At 36.2% G+C, this 24,646-nt stretch overlaps 1 protein-coding gene across 1 annotated transcript in view; it reads left to right on the top strand.

Moving 5' to 3' along the window:
- LOC107668970 (calsyntenin-2-like) overlaps positions 1 to 24,646 on the top strand; it is a 212,059-nt gene that overhangs the window by 172,973 nt on the left and 14,440 nt on the right. The window contains exons 9-11 of the mRNA XM_016461051.1: positions 20,814 to 20,976; positions 23,474 to 23,640; positions 23,901 to 24,049. Of these exons, the coding sequence (XP_016316537.1) occupies positions 20,814 to 20,976; positions 23,474 to 23,640; positions 23,901 to 24,049 (479 nt within the window). The remainder of the gene's footprint in view (positions 1 to 20,813; positions 20,977 to 23,473; positions 23,641 to 23,900; positions 24,050 to 24,646) is intronic.

Genomic DNA, 24,646 nt, shown 5'->3' with positions numbered 1-24,646 from the left:
TTTACTACAATTAAAATGTGCTTTATTGTTCTCAGTGGCATCTACGCTAATATTAGACTGACTCTCATTTTATTCTGATGTCACCGTAGCCACCAGATCAAGTCTGTATCCAGATCAGATGGTGGATCAGCACCTAGAGACGCCCTCGACAGCCCTGACTATGTAAATACAGTGACTGGACTTTACTTGACTCAGTTCAGTTGAACTGTAACACCTGGTTCATTTATTTTTTTCTGACTTCTGCCTCATTGTAAAGATGTGAACAGTAGTAATATTTGTAAATGGTTGTTTGCAAACATTTTGTTTAACTTTAGTCTTTTTTTTAAGTTAATTAAACAAATGTTTAAAATAAATTTTGCAGTTATATTACAAATGTAATGTTTGACAACTGGAGCACTTTAAAGGGATAGTTCACCCAAAAATGGAAATTTGCTGTTATTTTATTGACCCTCAGGCCATCCCAGATGTCAGTGACTTTTTTTCTTCAGTAGAACAGTAAATAAGATTTTTATCTGAAACGATGATCCTTGGCGATTCATACACTGCACGTCTGTGGCTGTCGGTTTTTGATTGTTTAGCTTCATAAGGCCTCAATGTGTCCTCAGGAGCCTTTGGTAATTTGTCTGTATATGTTTATTTGACTCTCAAAAGCCGGCAGTCAGAGACGTGCAGTTTATGAATTGCAATGTTTTCAAAGACAATGTTTTCACCTAAAAATGTCCTTTACTGTTTGTTTTTTTCAATTGAAGAAAAAAAGTTAACTACATCTTGGATGGCTTGAGGGTGAGTCAATTAACAGCAAATTTTCATTTTTGGGTGAACTATCCCTTTAAGCCTGCATGTTTAGTTTGTATGACAAATGTTATAAATGCAGATTGTTATTAAATGAAGGCTATTATGTGTTGTAATGCGTGTGTTTTAGTGATTGATAAACACCAGGTAATACTTTCCTTAAACTCAATATAAAATATAATAACTAGTTCCACAGCAATTTCTTATGATGCCCAAATAACAAATCTTAGTTGAGGTAACATATGAAACACATGGAGTGAATGGTTACATTTTAATTGACACAATTTGCTGTAGTTTTCTAAATGTTTGACCAATTAAATAATTATAGTTGAATGGACTATAAAACTATTTCAGTAAAGGTTGAGCCAACTAAAAAATAACAATTCAGGCAACACTTTGAAGACAGAAATTGACTGAAGGTAAAATTTCTGTGAAACTTGTTGCTAAATAATAATTAGTTGAAACGGCTTGAAATTTTTTACAGTGTATAACTTACTTTCTTCTTTGAAACACCAAAGGAGATGTGTCTGTGTGTGAGTGTGTGCTCATTTTTGTGACATATGAGGACACAAATTTGTATAATGACATGGGTATGACATAGGTATTACAAGGAGAAGGTGACTTATGAGGACATTACCCCATGTCCCCATTTTTTAAAACGATTATTAATCATACAGAGTGAGTTTTTTTGAGAAAGTAAAAATGCACAAAGTTTCCTGTAAGGGGTAGGGATTGGTGTAGGGTTGGTGTAGGGCAATAGCACATACAGTTTGTACAGTATAAAAACCATTACGCCTATGGAATCTCCCCACAATTCACAAAAACAAACGTGTTTGTGTTTGTGTTCCTACAGTTGAAAAGTCAGTGGGATCTAATATTGTTTTTTTTTGTGTATTGTTTGATAAATATTTTTTTTATATCCAATTATATTATAATATATTAAAACAAACATTTTAAAAATCCAATTCACTTACAGTATATCTACATATTTCTACAATTATTTGCAAAAAAATAAAATAAATAAATAAAATTACGTTAAGCTGCAAATGCATGTTTTTTTTTTCATATAATAAATAACAGCAGGTTTGAAAGAATAAGATGGTGAGTAAATAATAAAAACACATTTTGGATAGACTTTGGATACCTACAAATACAGAGGCTGTCATGTAGCTATAAAGGCTTTGATCTAGTCCCCAACCTCCCCTCAGTGGCAGTGCACATAGTTCATCTGGTGTTTTCAGCAGGACACGGCTTTTTCTATTAAAATGAGCAATGCACCTTGAACGGTTGCATCGAATTAAAACTATAAAAATGAGCCATCATTTTTTTCCACAATGGCCAATAAACAGAGACATATGGAAGATCTCGGCAGATCTGTGAAAATATTGGTTAAGACGCAAGGCGAGTCATCCGTTAATGGCTCTTCAAACACCGGCCTAAATCGATATTCAAAGATTTGTTTGCATCGACACTTCTGCTCATTGATCGGAGGTGTGTGTGCATGTACCGAGGGTCTGTGCGTGGCCCACCTCAACCAATCGGTACTGGCGTGGAAATGCCTGTGCAGGTGTGTCATTTATCCCTGTCTCGCCCAGATCATCGACCCGCACCGCTGCGGCAGAAAATTACACTCCGTCCTGTCAATATGACATTCATTGTACCCTTATCTACTCACAATTACACGCACCACATCTGTGGCTTCCTTCGGCGATGCGCTTAAGACGCTGTATTGTTTTGTGTTAGATGGATTGCATTCCATGCATGACCGCTTACTTGCTTTAATGAATACACGAAGACTTATAATGAGATCTCACAGAGGAGAGCGTGCAGCTTATCGAATGCTGTAAAACTTAAACTATAGACAAATAGATGAGTCCCAGTGGTGCTTAAAGCTAATATAAATCGGGGGAGGAACACGTGTCATTTGATTTTCCAGGTACTTACACAGATGTACAGCAAATACACACAAGTGTTGTCATGTTTTGCAAAGCCATGTCATTATTTAAACTTATTTTTAAATGTTTCTCCTCTTTTCCAAAAAAATATATTTAAAAATGAAGAACAGGCTACAAAAATGAATTCATTTTAGTGGCAGCTGGTACATGGAAAGTCAATGGAAAGTTACTATTTTTTTTTATTATAATGTTGCTTCCAAAGGCTGTAGGCAAAAATCAAAAGACAGGCGTATGAAAGCTACAATATGTTACAACAGATCGCAAGTTGTCTGTACCAGCGAGCATTCTGCTTTCCATCAATGTTTCAATTATTAGCCATTTGCAGTGTTGGGGAGTAGCTAGCTACAAGTAGCGACGCTACTAGCTTAACTACATTTTTCAGTAGCTTTACAGTAGCGATGCTACTTTTAAAACAGTGTAGCTTTTCCTGTAACTAACCACTTTTTCCAGCAAGTAGCGGTGTAGCGCGACTAAACGCTACATTACGTTTTGCATTCTGACGAGTCACGAGCATAGACTGTAAAAAACAATGCATTGAAGCAGAGGAGCGTCTTCTTCTGACTAGATCACAACCTAAATTTGTTCATTACCGCATCTGTTGTGATAGCACGCATCGCGTGACTTTACAGTCTGTCCACCGACAAGAGATCGTCTGATGATATTGCAAAGGATGTACAGGAGTGGATGTTTCACGTGAATGAACTGTAGTTTACGCAAAACAAAGATTCAAATTCGGTCTACGTCGAAGACTTAAAGCACATACAGGAGGTGAATATAGTCTTTTTTTAAACTGATTAATTTTTCTTCTTTATTGCACTCTAGATCAAATGTCTATTTTACAATGATGAACGGTCATAATATAATCTGTCACCCCACAGTTTTGTAATGAACACTAATCAAACAGAAAATCGTGATATAGTAGTGTGCTTATCATTTGGCAAAGGATGGTTGCGGCGGGATTCACGCAAAGCGCAGTGTTCATGCGCGCAGCTGATGATTGACGTATCCATTCACAGTCAGTAAATACCGCATGAGTTTAACCTGCTTATTTTATGACTCCCCCGTATCCAGTTTAAGTTGCATACATTTTGTTCTTACATTGCTTTGAAATCATGATTGCATTACAGTATGGTGTTTTAAACCCCAAATATTTTACTTATAACTTCATTATATTTTACTTATAACTTAATTATAATTCATCATTAATAATTATTTAGTTATTTGTAATGTGAATTGTAAAAAAAAAAAAAAAAGAAAAAAAAATTGAAAGTAGTTTTAATGTAGCTAGCTACTTTTTGACAGTAACTTGTAGTGTAGCTAGCTACTTTTTCAAAAGGGTAGCTTGAATGTAGCTTAACTACTTTAATTTACGAGTAGCTTGTAGCTGGTCAAGCTACAGTTTCAGAGTAGCTTCCCCAACGCAGGTCTTTCTTTAGAACCATTCTCATCTAGGCAACTCTGGCCCTCGAGATCCACTTTTGTGCAGAGTTTAGCCTCAACCCTAATAAAATACACCAGAACAAGCTAATCAAGATCTCTAGGATTACTAGGCCCTGTCCCAAATGGTACCCTAAGCCAGTGGTTCCCAACCCTGGTCCTGGAGGCACCCCAACACTGCACATGTTGCATGTCTCCTTTCTCTGACACACCAATTTCAGGTGTTGGAGACTTGACAGTTCTTCCGATCATTCTAAAAAGACATCAGGCCTCCAGGTTGGGAAAAATCACATTCATTGATTGAAAGCCCAGTAATAAACTACCAGATACTCTTTTTGAATGCTTGAATTACTCTAAGTGATGCCATTCACTGCCATTTAGGCAAATTGTTCACGTAGTATGTGCCATAGACTTCCGATGTTCACTGATTTCTATGGACTTATTCATGAATGAACAGCACATTTCTGTTGATATTACTTGAATAAACAGCACCATATTGTTGTCATATAAAATGATGTATTAAATATATCTAAACATACATTTAAAAATAATATTTAATTGTATTTTATTTTATTGATTGTATTTAAGTAATCTATATATTAACTTTTGCTTTATTGATTTACAATTTTTTTAATATATAAATGTATATGTCTTTCACATGTCATATTTGCATTGTGCCTCATATTTTAGAGGATTATGTGTTCAGTGTCGTCTCAAAGCAATCGCCATACGCATTGTATATGGCCACAAAAACACAATGGTGAGATAAATGAAAGTCGACACAATGTGAAGCACTTTCTATCAGAATTTAAATGGATTGAAATGTCATTCACTCGTTTACATGTTCTTATTATGCATATAAAGAATAGGGGAAGGAGCGCAAAAAGTCACTAGAGTCAGAAAAGTTGCAAAACTATTGTGTTTTGTATTAGCTCTAAGCCTGTATTTGCATTCTTTTTCTTTTCATGCCTCGCGTCTTGCCATAATCAAAGCCTATGGTGATGTACCTGAAGGCTGAATTGCGCTGTGAAATAATCATGAGCCTCTGAATAATGCATCTCTACAGCTCTATTTCCACATTAGCTGAACAAATTTTGCTCGTCCATCAGCACCAGGCACCACCGCCTCCTTTTACGACCATACACCCTTCCACAACTTTTCACTAAACCTGGTCATGTGAGAGATAGAGAGAGTGAGGTAGAACCTAAAAAACACATCAGTTTTTACCCGACTTTCATCTACACCATTTCTCCTTTTGCTCCGTTTTATTTTTGACATTCCAAATATAGCAGCACCAAAATATTCACAGTCTGACATTCTTTTTTGGGGGTGGAGGGAGGTGTTCTCTCCTTTCTCTCTCCCTCCTACCATGTTTTGCGTCAAAATAAAATTTGTACTCTTCTCCACCAGGAATACTTCGCCTAGAGCTCTTGAGACACAAAAAGAATACCAATTCTGATCGCAATTTTGGCAGCTTCTGATGCACATATGTTGAATTTTTTGCATGCACGTGTGGCTTGTGGAAGTTGAAGTGATTGCTTTGCATTGTGATCGGTTGAGTGCTGCTGCATGTCCTCATCCAGGAACAAGGCTGCCTCTGAACTTCTTTCCGGCCCACCTCAGTCCCCGTGCCATGCCAGTGTAATGGATTTGCATCAATAATGCAGGAGTGAGAGGAAAAAAAAACTCTGCTGAAAGAGTGCATGTACATGTTTGAGAGCAGATAGGGAGTGATAGATGTAGTGTGCATAGATTTGCGTATGACTTTAGAGGGCGCAATGGAGGAACCGGGGTTTCAATTGGCGCACATGTGGATATGAAAGCATGCAGGTTTTGATGAACTGACGCTGAACTCCATGGCCCCCATCAGTTCCGGGACTGAGTGGCGGGAGAGATTCGCTCCTCTATTCCTCTGATGACTTCCAGTGAGTTATTTTCCTGGCTTTCGCCCCCACACTTTCAATTACCCCCATCCATTCCCAGCCTCCTTCTCCTTGCTCTATCCTAGCCTTTCACGCTCTCTCTCTCTCTCTCTCTCTCTCTCTCTCTCTCTTCGAAAGCGTGTGAAGCACATCAGATCTGGAGGTGTCAAATGAGCATCTTTAATAAAACAGCCAGTGTCTGAGGTCAACAGCAGTATTTCTGCCATGCGAAAATGGCTCAGACTTAAACTCACATTAGAAATAAAAGCTAAAATGGCACAGGGTTGTGAATAAAAAAGAGAGATTGAGATGATGTAGAGACTTTGAAGTCTTTGAAAAGCTTGCGTGAGGCTATCGGCAACCAGCCTACATGTTTTACGCACATCAACACTCTTTGATTTCTCTTTTTGCGCAGGAGAACAACAACAGCTTATTATGACGTTTATGACGCTTTCACTGAAGAACGAGCTCAAATTTTCCTTCGGAGACTCCTGTGTTTGTGTGTCTGTCCCTGTGTCCGACAGTGTTGCATTCTAAACAGGCATGTGCCTTTGAGACCGTCCCAGGCTCATTAGCTGAGTATTTTATTGTCTCATTACATTGTTTACGAGATGAAAAAACGCACACAGAAGTGCGTACGCAAACACGCTCATGCACATACTGTCACAGTGATGCACCGTGAAATATCAACTCGCTCAAAGTTTCTCCCTCACCCACGCCCCCTGGGGAAGCAGAGGAGACACACAGACCAGAGTGTGTCATTATTGACATATTAATGAGTTAGCAGCCGTGTGGCAAACTGCAGGGCTGCCAATGCTCACCACTGTGTGGGGAGAATATCTGCTTTTTTATTAAACAGCCCAGTGGGAGACTCGCTACTTTCACACCCACAGCGAGCAACCTAACCTGACTGCCTTTGGATGTCAACATGTCGAAATGCGCATGCAAGTGCGATGAAATTGTTTTCTTTAATATCTCTCTGCACGAGTCAGTTACAAAAAGTACCATGATATTAATGTGCTTTTTTTTAGGGATGCAGTGTTAATAGTGTATTTTTTCACATGCACCATGTCAATAACACATATACGAACATGCAATTTTATGTATATGAATCTTTCACTTATATATATTGATCATGGTGTCTACCATGATAATTGCATGGAATTCTTTGATTTGTCTTGCAAATACCATTGTATATGTATAGGGTGATCATTCATTTACATAAGACCTACGGTGATAGTGTTTTTTGATGTGTACCATGGTAAAACTGTGTTTTTGGACATTTACTGTGTTAAAATAGTAAAAATGTGAAAGAAAAAAAAACTTGTAAAAAGACCTTGTACAATGGTACAACTATGGTATTTTAGACATGTTACCATGGTCATTTCATGGTATTATTGATGATATTTTTTACATGTACCATGGTATTCTTAAAAAGTACAATGGATTACTATGTAAATGGTACATAATTTTCAGTAACATTTAATATGCACAAGTATACTATTTGATTTGTACTTCTTGTAAGGAAAGCTTTGAAATACCATGTAAATACCACAATATACATGTCCAAAATGTACCAGAAAGTACCATGGTACTAAAATAGTATTTTAGGACACTGTATACAATGGTAGTACTATGGTATGCTTGGAAGTATCTTTGAGTTACCATATAAATACTTTAAGTACTCAGTTTCAGTACTCTGGAATATATCGGAGTATCATAGTATTACCATGAGATACCATCATTGTACTGAAAGTACTGTGGTACTACCATAGTATTTTAGGACATATGCAATTGTATTACTATTCTTGAAGGTACCTTGGGGTTACCACATGCAATACAATACAATATATCAAAGTTGAAGTACCATAGTGTTACCTCGCAATACCATCATTGTATGCTACCAACACAGTACTAGATACACAATACTATATAGTAATAGCCATATTACTGTTACTGTATACGTTCTAGTTTCATAGTATTCTTTGAATTACCCAATACTAAATACCATGGAAGTACCATGGATTTTTGCCTCTACGTGCCTATGTTTGTGTGTGCATGCTTGTACTTGTGTGTGAACCCTCATTACCATTGTCCAATTTCCACATATCTGTTACTGTAAAAACCCAGCATTTTTTAGAGTGTGCTCTTGGCTGCAAATAGATTAATTTACACAGTGTAGGCTCCAAATTGGGAAGCTTGGGGGAGGTCACTCTTTAGTTGACTTTTGTCCCTGGAGGGCACAGTCTAATTCCTGCTCTAATTACTCAGTCTGTCAGCCTGTAATTTATAGTCACCTTCCAGAGCACCACAAGCCCGTCGCCACCTCTGTTAGCGTGCCTGCCACCAAACAAACAACACCCGCAAAATATATCCACCACTACACCCAGCAAAATGTGTCAGATTTCAGTCACAACAGTTTTGTCTTAATCATAATCTAATGCTGTCACGCTGGTCACCGTATTTTCCTTGAGTGACGTGTTTTGTGTGATTGGCTCATTAGGTCTGTGTTTATGGTGCTTGGCTGTTTTCATTTTTTGAACTGATGCCACTGCGTGAGCTAAATTCACTTGATAAACAAGGTTTAAGCGTAGAATGGCAATCTTGCTCCAAACGGCTTAATGAATACTGAGAAAGTCACCACGAAGGACGTGCCTGCTGGGTTTTTCAGCTATGGTGTATGGAGTATTAGAAACTGTAAAATGGTTCAGTTCAGGCAAACACTCCACACTACTGAGGCAATACCCTAGCACTTTTTGGGTGGTTTGTGTATTTAGGTTTTTTGTAGTATATAGAGATTTTCTGTAAGCGCATGGTTGGTAAAACATTTATTTTATTTATTTTTTGTTTAATTTATTTTATATTTTATTTTATTATAAAAAAAATAGTTATTAATAATAAAATAAAAGTATTGTTTAAAAATTGTTATACAATGACAATGTGTTGTAAGTTATACTGTAGACAATCTAGACATGGTTTTAACTCGGATGGTAACACTTTAGTATAGGGACCAGTTCTCACCATTAGCTAGTTGCTTATTAGCATGCAAAGAACGTTTTTTGAACATTAAAGCATGTCAACATATTCTGTTACACCAAATACACAAAATAATGATCTTTAAAATAGCATCATATGACCCCTTTAATGGTGAGAGTTGGACCTTAAAATAAAGTGTGACCACTCGGATCTAATTGATATAATTGTTTTCTTTAACCAAAGTAATTATTGTTATTAATATTATTATATATAGTCTATAGAGACTTTGCTGGTATGTAGCCAATAAACGTGCAAACCTCAAATGAATATATTTTGAGGTCGCACAGATTCAATTTCGGGAGCAAAATGGTCGCAATTTCGAGCCTTGTATAGAAATGTCAACTAAAAAAGCAAGGTGAATGTGGAAAATATTGTCAGTAGTAGACTAGTACAGGTAATTTGCCATTGCCCTCTCACTCTTTTTGCATGTACCTGCACATGGCCTTTTTCCTCTTACAAAAATGGTGTGTTTTAAGTGGCACTGGAGAGGAAGTGAAATGGAATTGTCACTCTTCATTTTGTCATGGCTTTATATCTCACTTGTTACTTGCCATGTGTAGAAAACAGAGAGGTTTGATGACAAGGAAAGTTATCTCTTATTGTGGTTATGTGGCTTTTTTTTTTTTTTTACCATATAAATAGTAACTTTTAGGCAAATTTTAGATATTACCCCTAAAATAGAATTTGTTGTGTTTGTTAGTGGCTTTTAGTGAGGAAAACTTCTGTAAAAAAGACTGTATTTTAAATTATGAATAGCTTCCAGAATTGCTTTCAGAGCACAGTGGGTGATCTGTGCAAATATTAGATTTTGTGCAAATATAATTTTTTTTTTCTTTTTTTTTCTTTTTTCAATTTATGAATCTACAGAGCTCACAGTTGTACAGTTGTAAGCACAAATCCAACACTTCCTTTGTGTTACTTACTCTCTCTCCTTGCTGCAACTGATCATTTGTGTCTGCCCTGAGGAAAGCCAGTCAGACCCTCTGTCCACATTCACACAGGGGCGTAAATTTCGTCTAATAGTTGGGGGGGACAGTAAACGTAAAAATACTGAAGAGCGATTTTTGAAGGGGACACAAATAATACAGCTAAAATTGTACTTGTAAGGATATGCATACACAGAGGAACGCCTTACTACTATTAGTGCAGCAGGGAGACCGTGCCAAATTAGACAACGTCAAGCTGTTGTGGTTGTGCCGTGTTGCAGTTAGTTTGAGCTAGTTTTGGGTAGCAATTGGGAGGATTTTGTTATAAAAAACCTGGCAACCCTTTTCGTCAAGCAGCTAATGTTATTATTGCTAACATAGCGACTCATCGAAAAATACAGTGGCATCATCTGTATTAAAGAGAAAATAATCACTTCATCCAATGTTTAAGTGAATAAAATAGCCTTGACAGCCTTGGAGTTCCACAACTATTGACTTTGTTCTCTCTTACTGGACTTTGCATGTGTAGGTGATGTAAAAGAGTAAATCAGGCATTTGGACCAAAGCATGTGAGGCAAGGGAGGGGAGACTCAAATTGTTTCTAAACTTAAAATGCATTTTTGCCCCATTTGTGTTGTTTTACTACTTACACAATTATTTAAAGTATAAAACATTGTTATTTACAATACACAGACTGGTTTTTAATCATATTTTTAGGGGGGACAAGCCTCAGATGGGGGGGTCCTGTCCCCCTCGACCCCCCCGGGATTTCCGCCTATGCATTCACATCAGAAGCCACTTACACGGCACAGCCAATATCATGGCCCACTGCAGATCTCAAAGCTGCTGTGCTGGATCAGTCACCGATCTCCCCCGTATCATCTTGGCCAAAGAACTGTCATTTGTATGTCATTGCAATCAGCAAATTGCAGTGTTTGTCTTCTTCTCATCACAGCGGATCGGCCACCGGGCCTAGACCCTCATCTGAAAGCGGGTGGTTTAAAGTGTCTCTTTCATTGACTTTCTCTGTAAGAGGTGCGCCGTCTAATTTAATTCTACAGGGATGTCCCAAGTCAGGTATGAGCGTCTGGCTGAGCTCCATCTGTCGTGGCGAATAACGGCTGTGAGAGATATCAGTGCACAGGTGTCTTGAAGATCTCCTTATGCTTCCAATAGTAGCGTTCCTGGAGATGAGGAGGCAGGTGTGTGGATAACAGTGCCAAGCATGTGCTAGTTGGCACAGCAACAAACTTCCCTAATCAATTACCCAGAATGCCCTTTGCTGACTCGCATGAGGGCAATGGGAACAGCAGTACTGCTATCTGAAGATCCTTCCCAACCTTGCACACTATGAACTTTATCTCTGTCTACCGATTTGCAAACGTTTCTTTCCAGTAATCGATTATGAGATGTGTATCTACACTTCTAAAAAAGAGGGGAGAGAAAAAGCACTTCTTCACTTGTATTTTTGCCATTCCGTATATAGAACAAATTATTCCTCCCACAAGGCCATTTGAGGGAGCAGATGATGGAACAGATAAAGCAGCTCCTAAAATTAGCCTAATCTGCTGTTCAATCAAGGAAATAATGAAACCTTGCATTGCACCTCCCAATTCAGCTCACAGTTAGAGTCCCTGGACTCCTTGATTAAATGCCACCTCCGAAAATTTTCTGCGGTAGCCATTTATTCTTTCCAAATGCCTTGGCCGCCTCTCTTCCTTTGAAGAAAGACATGCCGGCGTTCCAGGAGCAGAGAGACAGCATTATTATATGCTGTGTGAGTGTTAGTTAGAAATAGACATGGTTGATGTAGCAAAGACACGATACAATGTAATATATTATTACATCCTTTTGACAATATACAAGATTTCTTGATTTATTTTTCCTGAAATGAGTGCCCATTTTCTGTACTGTGTTGACGGGTTGACCTATAGAAACAAGGAATCTGGGTGAGACATATCGAAGGGCCATAATTTGCTTTGCCATCTAGTATTAGGGGAAGGAAAAGTTCCCATTTCTAGAGAGCATTTTGTTGGAAAATTACTGGGAAATATGCTCATGACTGCCGGGATTCATTAATATGTTTGATCCGTTTTCACAGAAAACGTTTTTTTTTTTTTTTTACATTTAGGAACACACTCGCATTATAGATTAGCCTCAAGGCTGAAAATCATGGACTAAAATCCAAAAGTCAGATTTCTGATTGAGGGAAAATAGATGGAAATTATTTAGATGGAAAGTGTGATAAATAGTAAATGTGTACATTTTCCCTCTATGCATTTTAATATATGAAAAATGCCACATGGAGACTTCCATTTTTTATTATGATGATACAAACACGTCTTTAAATCGAAGAACTGAGTCGTAAAAAAGAATTAGCTGTGTTCCGGCTAATGATGGTTAATTCAGAGACAGTATCTTTATGATTCTCTTCTGATTATGACTAAATAAAAAGCATTAAAAAGCATTAAAATCATTCATAGTGTTACTTAAAAATGCTTTTTTGTCCTAATTAAAAGAGCTGAATAGTAATTTAAAAATATATATGTTTAAAATTAGATGAAAACTCAACCCGTTCAATGTAAAATAAAATACTTGCATAATTATAAATTGTAATTACAGTGGGTACGGAAAGTATTCAGACCCCCTTCAATTTTTCATACTTTCCGTACCCACTGTATATTGTATAATATATTACACATTGCTATTTAATACAAATATTCTCTCTTTTTTTGGAACCTGTGATACTTTTTTTAGGATTCTTTGATGAATAAAACGTACAAAAGGACAGAATTTATTCAAAATAGAATATCCTCTCCCATTCAAAAGTTTGGTGTTAGTATTTGGGGTTAGTACTTTTTTTTTTTAAATAAAATAATTAATTAATTAATACTTTTAATAATAAATTAATACTTTTATTCAACAAGGATTAGTTACATAAAAGTGATAGTAAAGACTTATGCTGTTACAAAAGATTTCTATTTAGAACAAATGCTATTCTTTTTAACTTTTTATCCTGAAAATTATAAATTTCCAAAAAGAAAAAAATAACTGTTTCCAGCATTAATAATAAATCAGCATATTAGAATGATTTTTGAAGGATCATGTGACACTGAAGACTGTAGTAATGGCTGATGAAAATTCAGCTTTGCATCACAGGAATAAATTATATTTTAAAGTATATTAAAATAGAAAAACATTATAAATATACATTAAATTGTAATAATATTTCACAATGCTACTGTTTTTACTGTATTTTTTATCAAATAAATGCAGCCTTGATGAGCATAAGAGATTTCTTTAAAAAAATAAAAAACATTACAAATCTTACTGATATCCATGTGTGTGTATGTATATGTATATATACATACACATACACACACATATGTAGTACACCCTAGTTAGAGACCAGCATCTCAGTGTATTGCAAGCCTTATCTGAGCAGCAGCACAAGCCTGCAAACACAATGCATTAATGTTGAATGAGGAACAGGCCTGTACCGCCGCAGCCTGCGAGGCATTTCTCTCCCGCAGCCAACATGACACAATGATGCTTGTGCATGTAGAAAGAGACATATAGTTCTAGGTGTGATTTGTGTTGCAGCTCTCGCTTATTGTCACACTCTCATTTATTTGTTTGCTCTGAAGGTCGTGGATGCAGTATTGTTGACAGGGTAACAGATTAAAAATGTTTAGAGCAAAAAATGAGAGGAGCGAGCGAGGGATGGGGGTGGAGGAGGAGGCCAAATGTAAGCGTGTTTTAATCCTTGGCGGCGTGTGCCTTTGTGTGCTGAAACAGCCAAAATCATCTCCTGTCAGGCCAAGATTAATGCTTCATGTGTGTGTTTCATTAGCAGCAAAGCATGCACATGTTCACACAGCGCTGTGTTCTGTTCGTTCCTTATTTTTTTATTTTTATTTTTTTTGCTGGATGTTACTAGAATGGGTTAATATAATCTAAAGTTAAAATGTAAGGTTAATTATGAGATACTTTTTCACAAATTTAAAAATAATGCAATACTTTTGGGGATTCATTCATTCATTTATTCTAGATGGAAAATATATGGAAATTGTTGAATTATTTATTTATAAAATACATAATTTAAGACTTAAATAATATATAAAATCTGATAAATAGTAAATAATTTGTCCATACATTTTAACATATGAAAAAACACATATTATGACTTCCGTGAACAAATTCATGGTTCCATTCATAATTAGTACCATGAAAAAATTATGTAATTTATATTTATTTTCACAAACAAAAAAACAACCCTCTTGGGAAAGATTTTGTTTTTGTTTTTATTATTTTATTTATATTTTATTTATCCAATTTAAAGCACCATTGCTATAACCACATTGCTATTTTTAGATGAATGCTTTTGCCTGTTGTGGTTTTGTTTTCATTGAACATCTCACCAATTGTTTGACCCTTTGTTCTGGTCTATTCTGTAGTGCTTCATCTAGTTTTTTTATTTTATTTATTTATTTGAACAGAAGAATTGCATTTGCATTGCAACACACATCTGATATGTAGTTTTGCACATCCTTAGTTTAGTTTAGACATGTATGTAGATGCAGAAGTGAAATTCAGTGATGTATTAAATGGTTGATACATGTGGAAGTGCCCGTCTCCAAAATTTGATGAACAGTTTAGCATATTTGCAATCTACATATTTTGCTCATGGATTTTTGCACACAATTACGTTGCAATTAACAAGCTTCAAGTGTTGTCCACATGTTTACACACTGCAGGCTATTCATTTTCATACTCTGAACAGAAGCCCAGTTTTTAGAGAGCCGTTGCATGAGCAGTTTAATTAACCAGCGCTAATGCTGCTGTTTTCATGCCTGGCTGACACTGGACATTGCTTGGGCTTTCTAAATTGCATGAGCTTATTTTTGCATTTTCATTTCTGGAAACTTTTTGAAGTCTTTTTTTCTTTTTTCTTTAATGGGTTGGCAACACCATTTCAATTTCTACTCTCTTTTGAGAAAACAGCAGGTGTTCCATTACATCCTAAATCCGTAGTTAAAACAGTCACTGTAAAAATGGGTGTTAGTGTACAACTAGCCTTAAATATTCTGTTCTATTCTGTTGTTATGCAAGGGGTTCAAATCCCAACCTTTTGAAGACAACTGACAATAGCAGCCAGTGATCGGCATTCAGTTTCATTTAATTGACATATTTATTTCATAATATCCCAGAATGCCTCTCATGGTCCTGTATTTCAGCACAAGTGCCCAAACGAGAAAAATGGCCATGAGACTGAATGGCACTTAGTGTTGAGTGTGTGAGTTTGTGTGTGTGTGTGTTTGTGTATCTGTGTGTACATGTTTGTGACATTGAAAAGGACCGAAAAAGGTTAGGCTGCTAGAGTGAGATTGCTGCAGAAAGAAAGGAAAAATAGAGAGGTTTTTTGAAGAGTCCAGTGAGATGGAAATAAAGAGAATATCTATTCTAGAAAAGGAGAGATAAGAGAACAAGAGGAATAGAGGTGTGGAGTGAGATCTGTCTCCAGAGGCAACAGTTAGACGGGGAGAGAGAGTATCTCTCTGGAGACCTGGGATCTTCTGTCCATTAACTCCCCTCTGCAGTAGCTCAGCATCATCCACCCAGTCAGCTTCAGTTCCATATGGTGCTCTCCATAACAGCACATAGAGTATGAATAAACATGTTTACTGCACCATGCAAGCAAATTATCATTATGACATTACCAGTACTCTGATAATAACCATTCAGTTACCTGTAAATGTTACCAGGTGGCAGATTTAATTGATTTCTTCGAATGTCATTTATTTGTATTGTTAATTACACAGTGCTTTCAGCACAGTGGAACAAAATGTCTCAAGAAATAAAAAGATAAATTGTTTTTAACTTAATCTTGACAATCTTAATAACAGCACCACTGATGATGGGGAAAAAAAGACACACTGCATTTGTGAAAGCTGGCTGTCTGGTGCCAGTACATTCTTTTTTCAATAGTTTAAATTTTAGTAATTTTGTTATATATTTTTGTCATTTAAAAAAAACATGTAGCTTTACTTTTAGTTGTTTAAACTTCATCTTAACAATCTTATTGTAATGTGGTACTGATGCAAAAAAAAAAAAGTAAGACATTGCAATGGAAAGTGTCATTCATTTGCATTTCTGTTCACACAGTGAGTTCACACATTCACACAAGCACAGTGAAACAAAATGTCTCAAGAAAAGTAAAGCTGAATCGTTTTTAACTTTGTCTTGACGGTCTTAACAATCTGACACTGATGCAAAAAAAAAAAAAAAGACATGTATTTGTCGAAGTCGTCTGTCTGGCACCAGTGTTTTAGTATTGTTTATATACTATTATAGTATTTATTCATATTTTGGATAAAATCAAATGTACTGTATTTTTTCAGTAGTTTTGTCATTTTATGTTATTTTTATTTTTAAATATGTCTGTTTAGCTTTAGTTTATTTTTTTAGTTCAGTTTTAGTCATTTTATTACTTCAAGCTGTTTTATTTTAGTTAGTTGCTCAGGCAACATTTCTAAATTTTTCATCTAATATATATACTTTATTTTATTTCAGTTTTTTTTTTGATTTAGCTTTTTAATAGTTTTTTATTTAATTTTAACTTTAGATCATTTAGATTTTGAAGAGTTTACTTAACTATAACAACACTATTTAGCACATGTAATACAAAAACATTAATTAATTAATTAATTAAAATAAAAAAGAACATTCATGCAAGAAAGCAATGGGCCCCATTCATGAAACACGAGCAGAACACATTTTTGTGTAAATCGTTTGTAAAGCTGTTCTGACATAAATTTTCAGATTCATGAATGTGTTCGTATTTTCAAAATGTTAGTTGGTACAAAGACATTTCCACGTGCTCCCTACCATGTGTAAATGGTGCGTAAAATGTTCTGTGTTCTTTTTGGCAAACTGATGACACTGAATTTTGATGCACTGCCATCATAATATTTGACAAGTTCGTTTGCTCTGTTTTCTTTTTTTTTTTTTTTTGTAGCTGGGAGTTGATAAACTGTTTAGCTTTGGGTAAAACGCAACGCTTGTCACTGTCACTTTTTACCCAGCCGTCCAATCAATGGAGGAGGGGCGGGACAAATACGAGGCTACACCGAACAGTCATCCTACTTGTACAACAACTGAACAACAATAGAGAAGTTAACATTGCTGGTTACTGCATTTTTATATTCAGTAATATTCTTCAAAATGAGATACTAGTAATGCGTTACTGCCGTGTATATTCCAAATTATAGCAATCAAAGTGTCTCGGCTGGAAAAACACTGTGCCACCAAAGCGTCCACCAGCACCACCAGCTGGCCATTTTCAGAAGAGTGCCTGACATTTTTCAGTTGGCTAAAAACGCTTTGGTGGACACACGTTATTGAATATTTATTGTTAGGCATATGGCCTATTAGTCTTTTTTGCATTTATGCAATATACTGGAGCCAAACCTGAGAAAGTAGACCAGAATATTCCACTGCGTTCCTGGACACGCAATTTGCGTAGCTGTAATTCATAGGCGGGGATTATGGTAATTGTGAATGAGCGTGCACGAGCGCCTTATTTACGAATCATTGGAATTCATTAACATACGCATGTTTAACTATCAAATCGGAAGTTTACGAAGCGTTTGTGAATCTAGAGGAGAGTTTTCGGGAAGGTCCGTTTTACGCGCACATTACTCAGAATTTACTCCTATATTTACGAACGTTTCATGAATGAGGCCCATTGTATGTAAATTGCCCCTTAATGACCAATCCATCAGTGTCCCTGTTTGCTATAAACTAGCTGAAGCAAAATTTCATTGTGTTTGATTGTGTTGTGTAAAATGTTTCCTTGTATACAATTTCTTGTAGCAGCTTAGCACAACACATTGAGCTATGGTGTTCATGTGACCAATGCATATTCATATTTGGCTTGCATTGTTTACTAGCTCTCGTTCCCTCTCTTCCCTCCCCAGCAGTTCCTGTCTTCTTTCTGCTATTCCCACAAATAAAGTGGCAAATGGTCAAAATAGTACAACTTATTGGCACTGCGGCTGTTAAAGTTTGAAAGAGTGAGGCAATTAAATGTGGCTGGGATCTTTAAGCCTGTTTCACCATTATGCTGAATCTCAGAAGTGATGACTCTCAGAGTAACAGAAGGCAATCTATCCTCAACATTTACATATTTTTATAATAGGTTTGCTTTTAGTCCTTTCTTTAACAATGCCTACAGTTGTTAACTATGACCATGTAAATGTCAGAAAAGATAAATAATGAAGTGTAGAAGAACTTTAAACGGCTCTGATTGGTTTGCTTTGATATGTTAAAGTGATCTGATGTTTCTCATACTCGTAAATCTTTGTCCCTATAATTAGCGTCTGATTATAATTATACCTAATTAATGTAATAGGACAGATGACAAATTATGAATAGTATAGCTAATGATGGCAAATTAAGTTACATTTCTGTTTCATTAAGGGCATGGGCATGTGAACGTGAACTGAAAACCTAATGTTAATCATCTTAACCTAAGCTAAGATATTATTCAGATAAGAACGCAAACCTGATGGACTTATTGGAATTGTTCAGTAGCCCCTCACTGCAGAACAAAGATCCAGGGGGTGGGGTCGGATCCACATCTAGGGGGTGGAGATGGTAGGTTTAGGGGTGGAGATGGGTGGGTCTAGGGATCAGGGTGTGGAGACGGGTAGGTTTAGGTATATGCAAGGTGGGAGGAGTTGGATCTGGATCCAACCTTGCCCCCTGGATCTTGTGTTCTGCAGTGAGGACCATCTCGAAATGTTCCTTATATCTAGCAACAATGTGTCCTATTTTTAGTTTGTAGTTTAGACTGACCCAAACATGGTTCTGGGAAAGTTTTACTGTGAATTAACTTACAGTTGGTTAATTAAGTTGTTGATTAGAGGTTGGTTCATTTATGAAGGTCTGTTTTGTTTTGTTTCTGGGAAAGTTTTACTGTGAATTTTAACTCAGAGTGTGTCAATTAAGTTGTTGATTAGAGGTTGGTTCATTTATGAAGGTGTGTTTTTTTTGTTTTTTGTTTTTTGTTTGTTTTGTTACCGGGAAAGTTTTACTGTGAATTTTATCTCAGAGTGGGTCAATTAAGTGTTTGATTAGAGGTTGGTTCATTTATTTATTTTTTGTTTTATTTGTCCTTTATTTAACCAGGTAAAACTTGCTGATATTAAAAATCTCTTTTACAGAAATGACTTGGCCAATATGCAGCACTACATTTCATAAGAACATTAAAACAATGTGTTGACAACAATTAAAAACATTTTCAAATTAATTATTCCTTCAACAGCTCATTAATCAAGAATTTAAAATTGTTCTTTGACACTAAGGCCTGCAACTTCAAGTTGTGTTGTAAAAAGTTCCAATCATTGGGTGCTGCAAACTGAAAAGCTTGTTTTCCAAGTTCAGTTCGTGCAAATGGAACCAAAAGAATGTACAAGTCCTGTGAGCGCAGAAAATAAGCTCCAAGAGCTTTAGGCTGGGTGAGGGAACAAAGATATGGAGGCAGTAAACCCAAGATGGATTTATAGATACACATGTACCAGTGATTCCGTCTGCGTGTTGATAATGACGTCCAACCAACTCTATTATACAAATCACAATGATAGGTGCTAACAGTGACTTTGAGTAAATTTGAGTGATAGTTTATTTGCCACTTGTTTCTTTGATCTTAAAAATAACATAGCTTTAGTTTTAGTCACATTCAAAGTCACAAAAAGCCACAAAGCCTTTGTTGCACAACATCAAAAGCACTCTGGAGTAAGAACACAGCTTGGTGTAATTTAGGTGTGCTACAATAAATCACAGTGTTATCAGCATAAAATGAAAATGAAAATTAACATGACCAATATTAAAATCAAGATTGTTAATGTAAATAATAAAAAGCAGAGGCCCCAAAACAGATCCCTGAGGAGCACCCCTCGTAATCTGCAGTGGTGCAGATGAATGGCCTTCCATTTGCACACATTGTGTTCTACCCACTAAGTAGCTTTTGAACCAAGAGGTTGTCTCATTTGACATTCCAATTTGTTTCAATCTAGTTTTTAATAAACTGAAATCAGCGGTATAATAATAATTTATGAAGGTGTGTTTTTTGTTTTGTTTTGTTTTTTGTTTCTGGGAAAGTTTTACTGTGAATTTTAACTCAGAGTGTGTCAATTAAGTTGTTGATTAGAGGTTTGTTCATTTTCTTAAGGTGTGTTTTGTTTTGTTTTGTTTTGTTTTGTTTTGTTTTGTTTTGTTTTGTTTTGTTTTGTTTTGTTTTGTTTTGTTTTGTTTTGTTTTGTTTTGTTTTGTTTTGTTTTGTTTTGTTTTGTTTTGTTTTGTTTCGTTTTGTTTTGTTACTGGGAAAGTTTTACTGTAAATTTGAACTCAGAGTGGATCAATTAAGTTTTTGATTAGAGGTTGGTTCATTTATGACGGTGTGTTTTTCTTTTTCTTTTTTAGTTTGCTTTGCTTTGTTTTGCTTTGCTTTGTTTTGTGTGTTCCACCAATTCATTTTTAAGATGTGTCAATTTAAAAATTAAACTTAAAACACACACATTTAGAAATCTACTTTCTTTTCAATTTTATGTATGCGAAAAACATCTCTAAGAAGCTAATCCAATTCGCAGATTTAACCCAAAATCAGTATTTGATCAACCAGCAATTTTGAAAATGTGTCGTTTTGCCCTGTTGACTAGATCTACACTTATTCTTGTCTCCAGATCTGTGATAAAGAGTGGCATTACTACGTCATCAATGTGGAGTTTCCTTCAGTGACGCTCTTCGTAGACGGAGTGACGTACGAACCCTACCTTGTGACGGACGACTGGCCCATCCACCCCTCTGAGATCGATGTACAGCTAACTGTAGGTGCCTGCTGGCAAGGTGAGACCATGAATCAAATGTTGTTTTGATTATCCTTTGAAAAAGAGGATCGATAATATGAAATGGTGGCATAACTGTGGTTTGGATGGCCCAGACACAGGAGATGATGAATCAGCATCAACCGGTTTTGAGATGTGATCAGATAGTCTCAGACTTAACAGAGGGTGTGACTAAGAGATATCTACATTATTGATATGACTGTGTGAGCACGGCAGCGGCAGTTCGAATACCAAGACAGAGGCAGTGTGTTTGGCCCCAGGCTACCCTGATTCTTCATTTAATTAAAGAGACCTCAGGCATGAGAAAACATCAAAAAAGAAACACGGCCTGTCAATTTCAGCCTTTTGAAATGGAGCTAATGATCACATTTGAATGGAGAGTCTGTCCTTAACATCGCTTTCACAAGCTAAATAATTAAACAAGCCTCTGAGAGAATGGAGTCACGGCTAAGTCATTGTTTTAGACGACGAGGTTCTAAGTTCTGACTCTTCAGCACCATTTTACATTTATTTTCATCTGTGATTGAGGATTATTCTCAGTTTTTCCACAGGCTTTGAATTGTGAATTTTTTTTTCTTTTTTTAGAAGAGGTCCATAGTAAGGATTAAGAGACCCTGAATGGGGGACAAGTTCACTTGCTATTACATCCCAATGAAGCTGGTCTAAGCTCCACTAAACCGCAACTGATAACTTTTCAAGCCATTAGCGGCCAAGATTGCTTCTAGCACCCTGTCCATTTTCACTCCGTGCCATCAACAACATAGCGACAAACCACTTCATAATGGAAAGCGAGGATGGTATTTGTTCAGGCCAAATTGAGATCCTTGTCTTCTTTAGGGTAGACATGGGGTTTGGTGGCCATCGTCTTGACGAGACAGCAAACAGGATTATCTGCTTTTTATAGAGCTTTGTTTAGCACATTCACTGATCCATTGTGTAATTTATATGTGTTTAATGTAAAAAAACATTCAAAAGTTCAGTATCATAAAATGTCTTTTTAGGCTGAATTTAGTTGATCCAAATCAAGTCAAAAACAGTAAACTGTTTTCTGTTTTAATATATTTTAAAATGTATTTTATTCCTGTGATGGCAAAGCTGAATTTTCAGCAGCCATGAATCCAGTCTTCCGTGTCACATGATCCTTCAGAAATTACTCTAATATGTTAATTTTGGTGCTCAAATAACATTTCTTCTTCTTACTATTAGTTCAAAATGGTTGTTCGACTTAATGAAGTGTGGGAACTGTGAAATAGTGTCTTTTTCAGGATACTTTCATGAACTGAAGGTTAGAAAGAAAGCATTTATTTGAGCCCTTAAACCCCCCATTTCTGCTAAATGACTACATTTATTTGAAATAGAAATATTTTGTATGATTTTAAATTTATCTGTTGTTATTTTTGATCAATTTAATGCATCCTTGCTTAAGTATTACTTTCTTTAAACAAAGAAAAATCATAGTGATCCCAACATTTTGAATGGTATATTTTAGTGTTAAAGAAAAAAATAGGAATATTTCTTCCAAAATATAAATTCTGTCATCATTTGGTAAAAAAAGAGAAATGAGCTAGTATCCTTAAAAATAATCAAATTCAGTAAATGATTCATGGTCATTTTTGGGTGAACTGTTCATTGAAGAATAAAAACAAAGAAAAAATGTTTTAAAAAGGTTGCTCTATAATAAGCGTGTGTAAAGGAAGATAAATAAGGCCATTGCTGAGCTGCTTCTCTGAAACTTTTTTTGGTTATAATGAGAAATCATATGTGCTAATCTAAATGTAAGGTCATGGCGGTGCCTTTTCCACAGGGCTCAGAATGTGTTCTGTTTGTTATTGTCTGTCATGCAGCTACTGATCGATACAGATGTAATGGTGACAGCTCTTATATGCCATGCAAGGACTGCAGTCTCATTAGAGCTTTTGTCCTTTAGGGGGAGCACGAACGAGAATGCAAATGTTCCTCTGCTGTTTCATCTGTGAAATAACATTTAACTACGAAAAGTTTGTCTTTAACTGAATTATTTGCATATTTGTATGTTAGCATTATTTGCAATTTGTATATAAGCATAAAAATACAATATTTAAGGAATATCAGTTCAGCACCAGCCTGCAAGAACTGTAAATAATATTAATAACAATATAATTCATATATATTGAGTTTATAAATTAACTGACTTCTTGACACTGGTACATCAGAGCCTGTTTTATTCTTTGGATAAATGGCTGATTCGCATGCACAGGATTGCGGGTTATCATAGAGAGCAAAAATACAAAAACATTTATTTAAAAAAAAAAAAAAGCGGAAGCAGATGGAGGCATTTCAGTAGACGAGCTTGTCTTCCAAACTCTGGATAGTGCCAGATAAGGTGTTTTTGACATTTTGACACACATGCATGCAGAGTGTCACTTAGCTTTCAGATATCTTTAGCTTTTGTACAGTATATTTTGTTGCCAGTGACTGCAAGTATGCATGTGCATGATTTGTAATGTGTTTGTTTACAGGAGGAGAGGTGACCACTCCAAGGTTCACACAGTATTTCCGGGGAAGCCTCTCAGGCTTGACTATCCGACCTGGGAAGATCGCAACTCAAAAGGTGATCTCCTGCCTACAGGCTTGCAAGGAAGGCCTGGACATCAGCTCACTCGAGAGTCTGGGAAAAGGCATAAAGGTACTTGCGTGCACACATATGCATACAGATATGCAAAGCCTTTCATTGGAAGGATTATAGGCATTCCATTCTTTGTCCATCTCTTTAATATAATCTGAATATATTTGAGAATCCTTTGACATCAGTCATTCCCAGCCATCATTTATTCATCTATATGTAAATGTGTTGACTCGTTCATTCGCTTCTTTGCTTTTAGGTTTTTTTTCTGTCTCTCGATTATGAAAATTGGCTCTTTCTCACACTCTCTTGATCCCTCTCAGTTCCACTTCAACCCGGCTCAGTCGGTGCTGGTCATGGAGGCAGATGATTTGGAGAGCATCAACACAGCCATGACTAAAGTTTCCTACATTAACTCTCGGCAGTTTCCCACTCCCGGTCTGCGCAAACTCCACATAACCACTACAGTCCAGTGAGTACTGCACTAAAAGTCAAAAACATCCCATAAAACATCACAACATCAGCTCATAAAGGCTTTAATAGATGGATAACCCTGCAGTCTCTCTATGGGATGAATACTAAGTATAGGAGTAAATATTCGAGTGAATGATTAAGTGTAATTAGCTTGCATCTTAGGGGTTCATTTCAAGTGTTGAGTGCTTTGAATGTGTGATGATCATTTAATTTTTTTAATCTCACAAGCAAGTGTTGTTAATAAAAGCAAGGCTAGATGTTTATGAGTGAAGGATGAGTGGCAGCAGAAGGCTTTCTTCTATCAATACTACAGAGCTAAGGGATGAGAATGTAGGGTTGCCTTGGTTACCGATAATATCTGTCTTACACTGCATGACTCTCAAGTACCTGTATGCAATCTGGCTCTTCTCTTAACTCATATCCACATATCCCAAAGAAACTTACCCCGGCAAATTTGAGTAGAGGTGAAGAGAAAGTGTTTCGAGTTTTTCTCAAAAGAGTCAAAAGTGTTGCCCTACTGAAAAATACAGCTTAAAGTAGGGCTGCATGATTAATTGTATTTTTAATCAGGATCACGATTTCTGTTTCTCTTGAT

This window comes from Sinocyclocheilus anshuiensis, unplaced genomic scaffold (genome assembly GCF_001515605.1).
Source record: "Sinocyclocheilus anshuiensis isolate Anshui unplaced genomic scaffold, SAMN03320099.WGS_v1.1 scaffold4, whole genome shotgun sequence".
In the NCBI taxonomy this organism is placed as follows: Eukaryota; Metazoa; Chordata; class Actinopteri; order Cypriniformes; family Cyprinidae; genus Sinocyclocheilus; species Sinocyclocheilus anshuiensis.
Note: the sequence above shows the minus strand (reverse complement) of the source record. Positions and strands in the feature narration are given on the sequence as shown.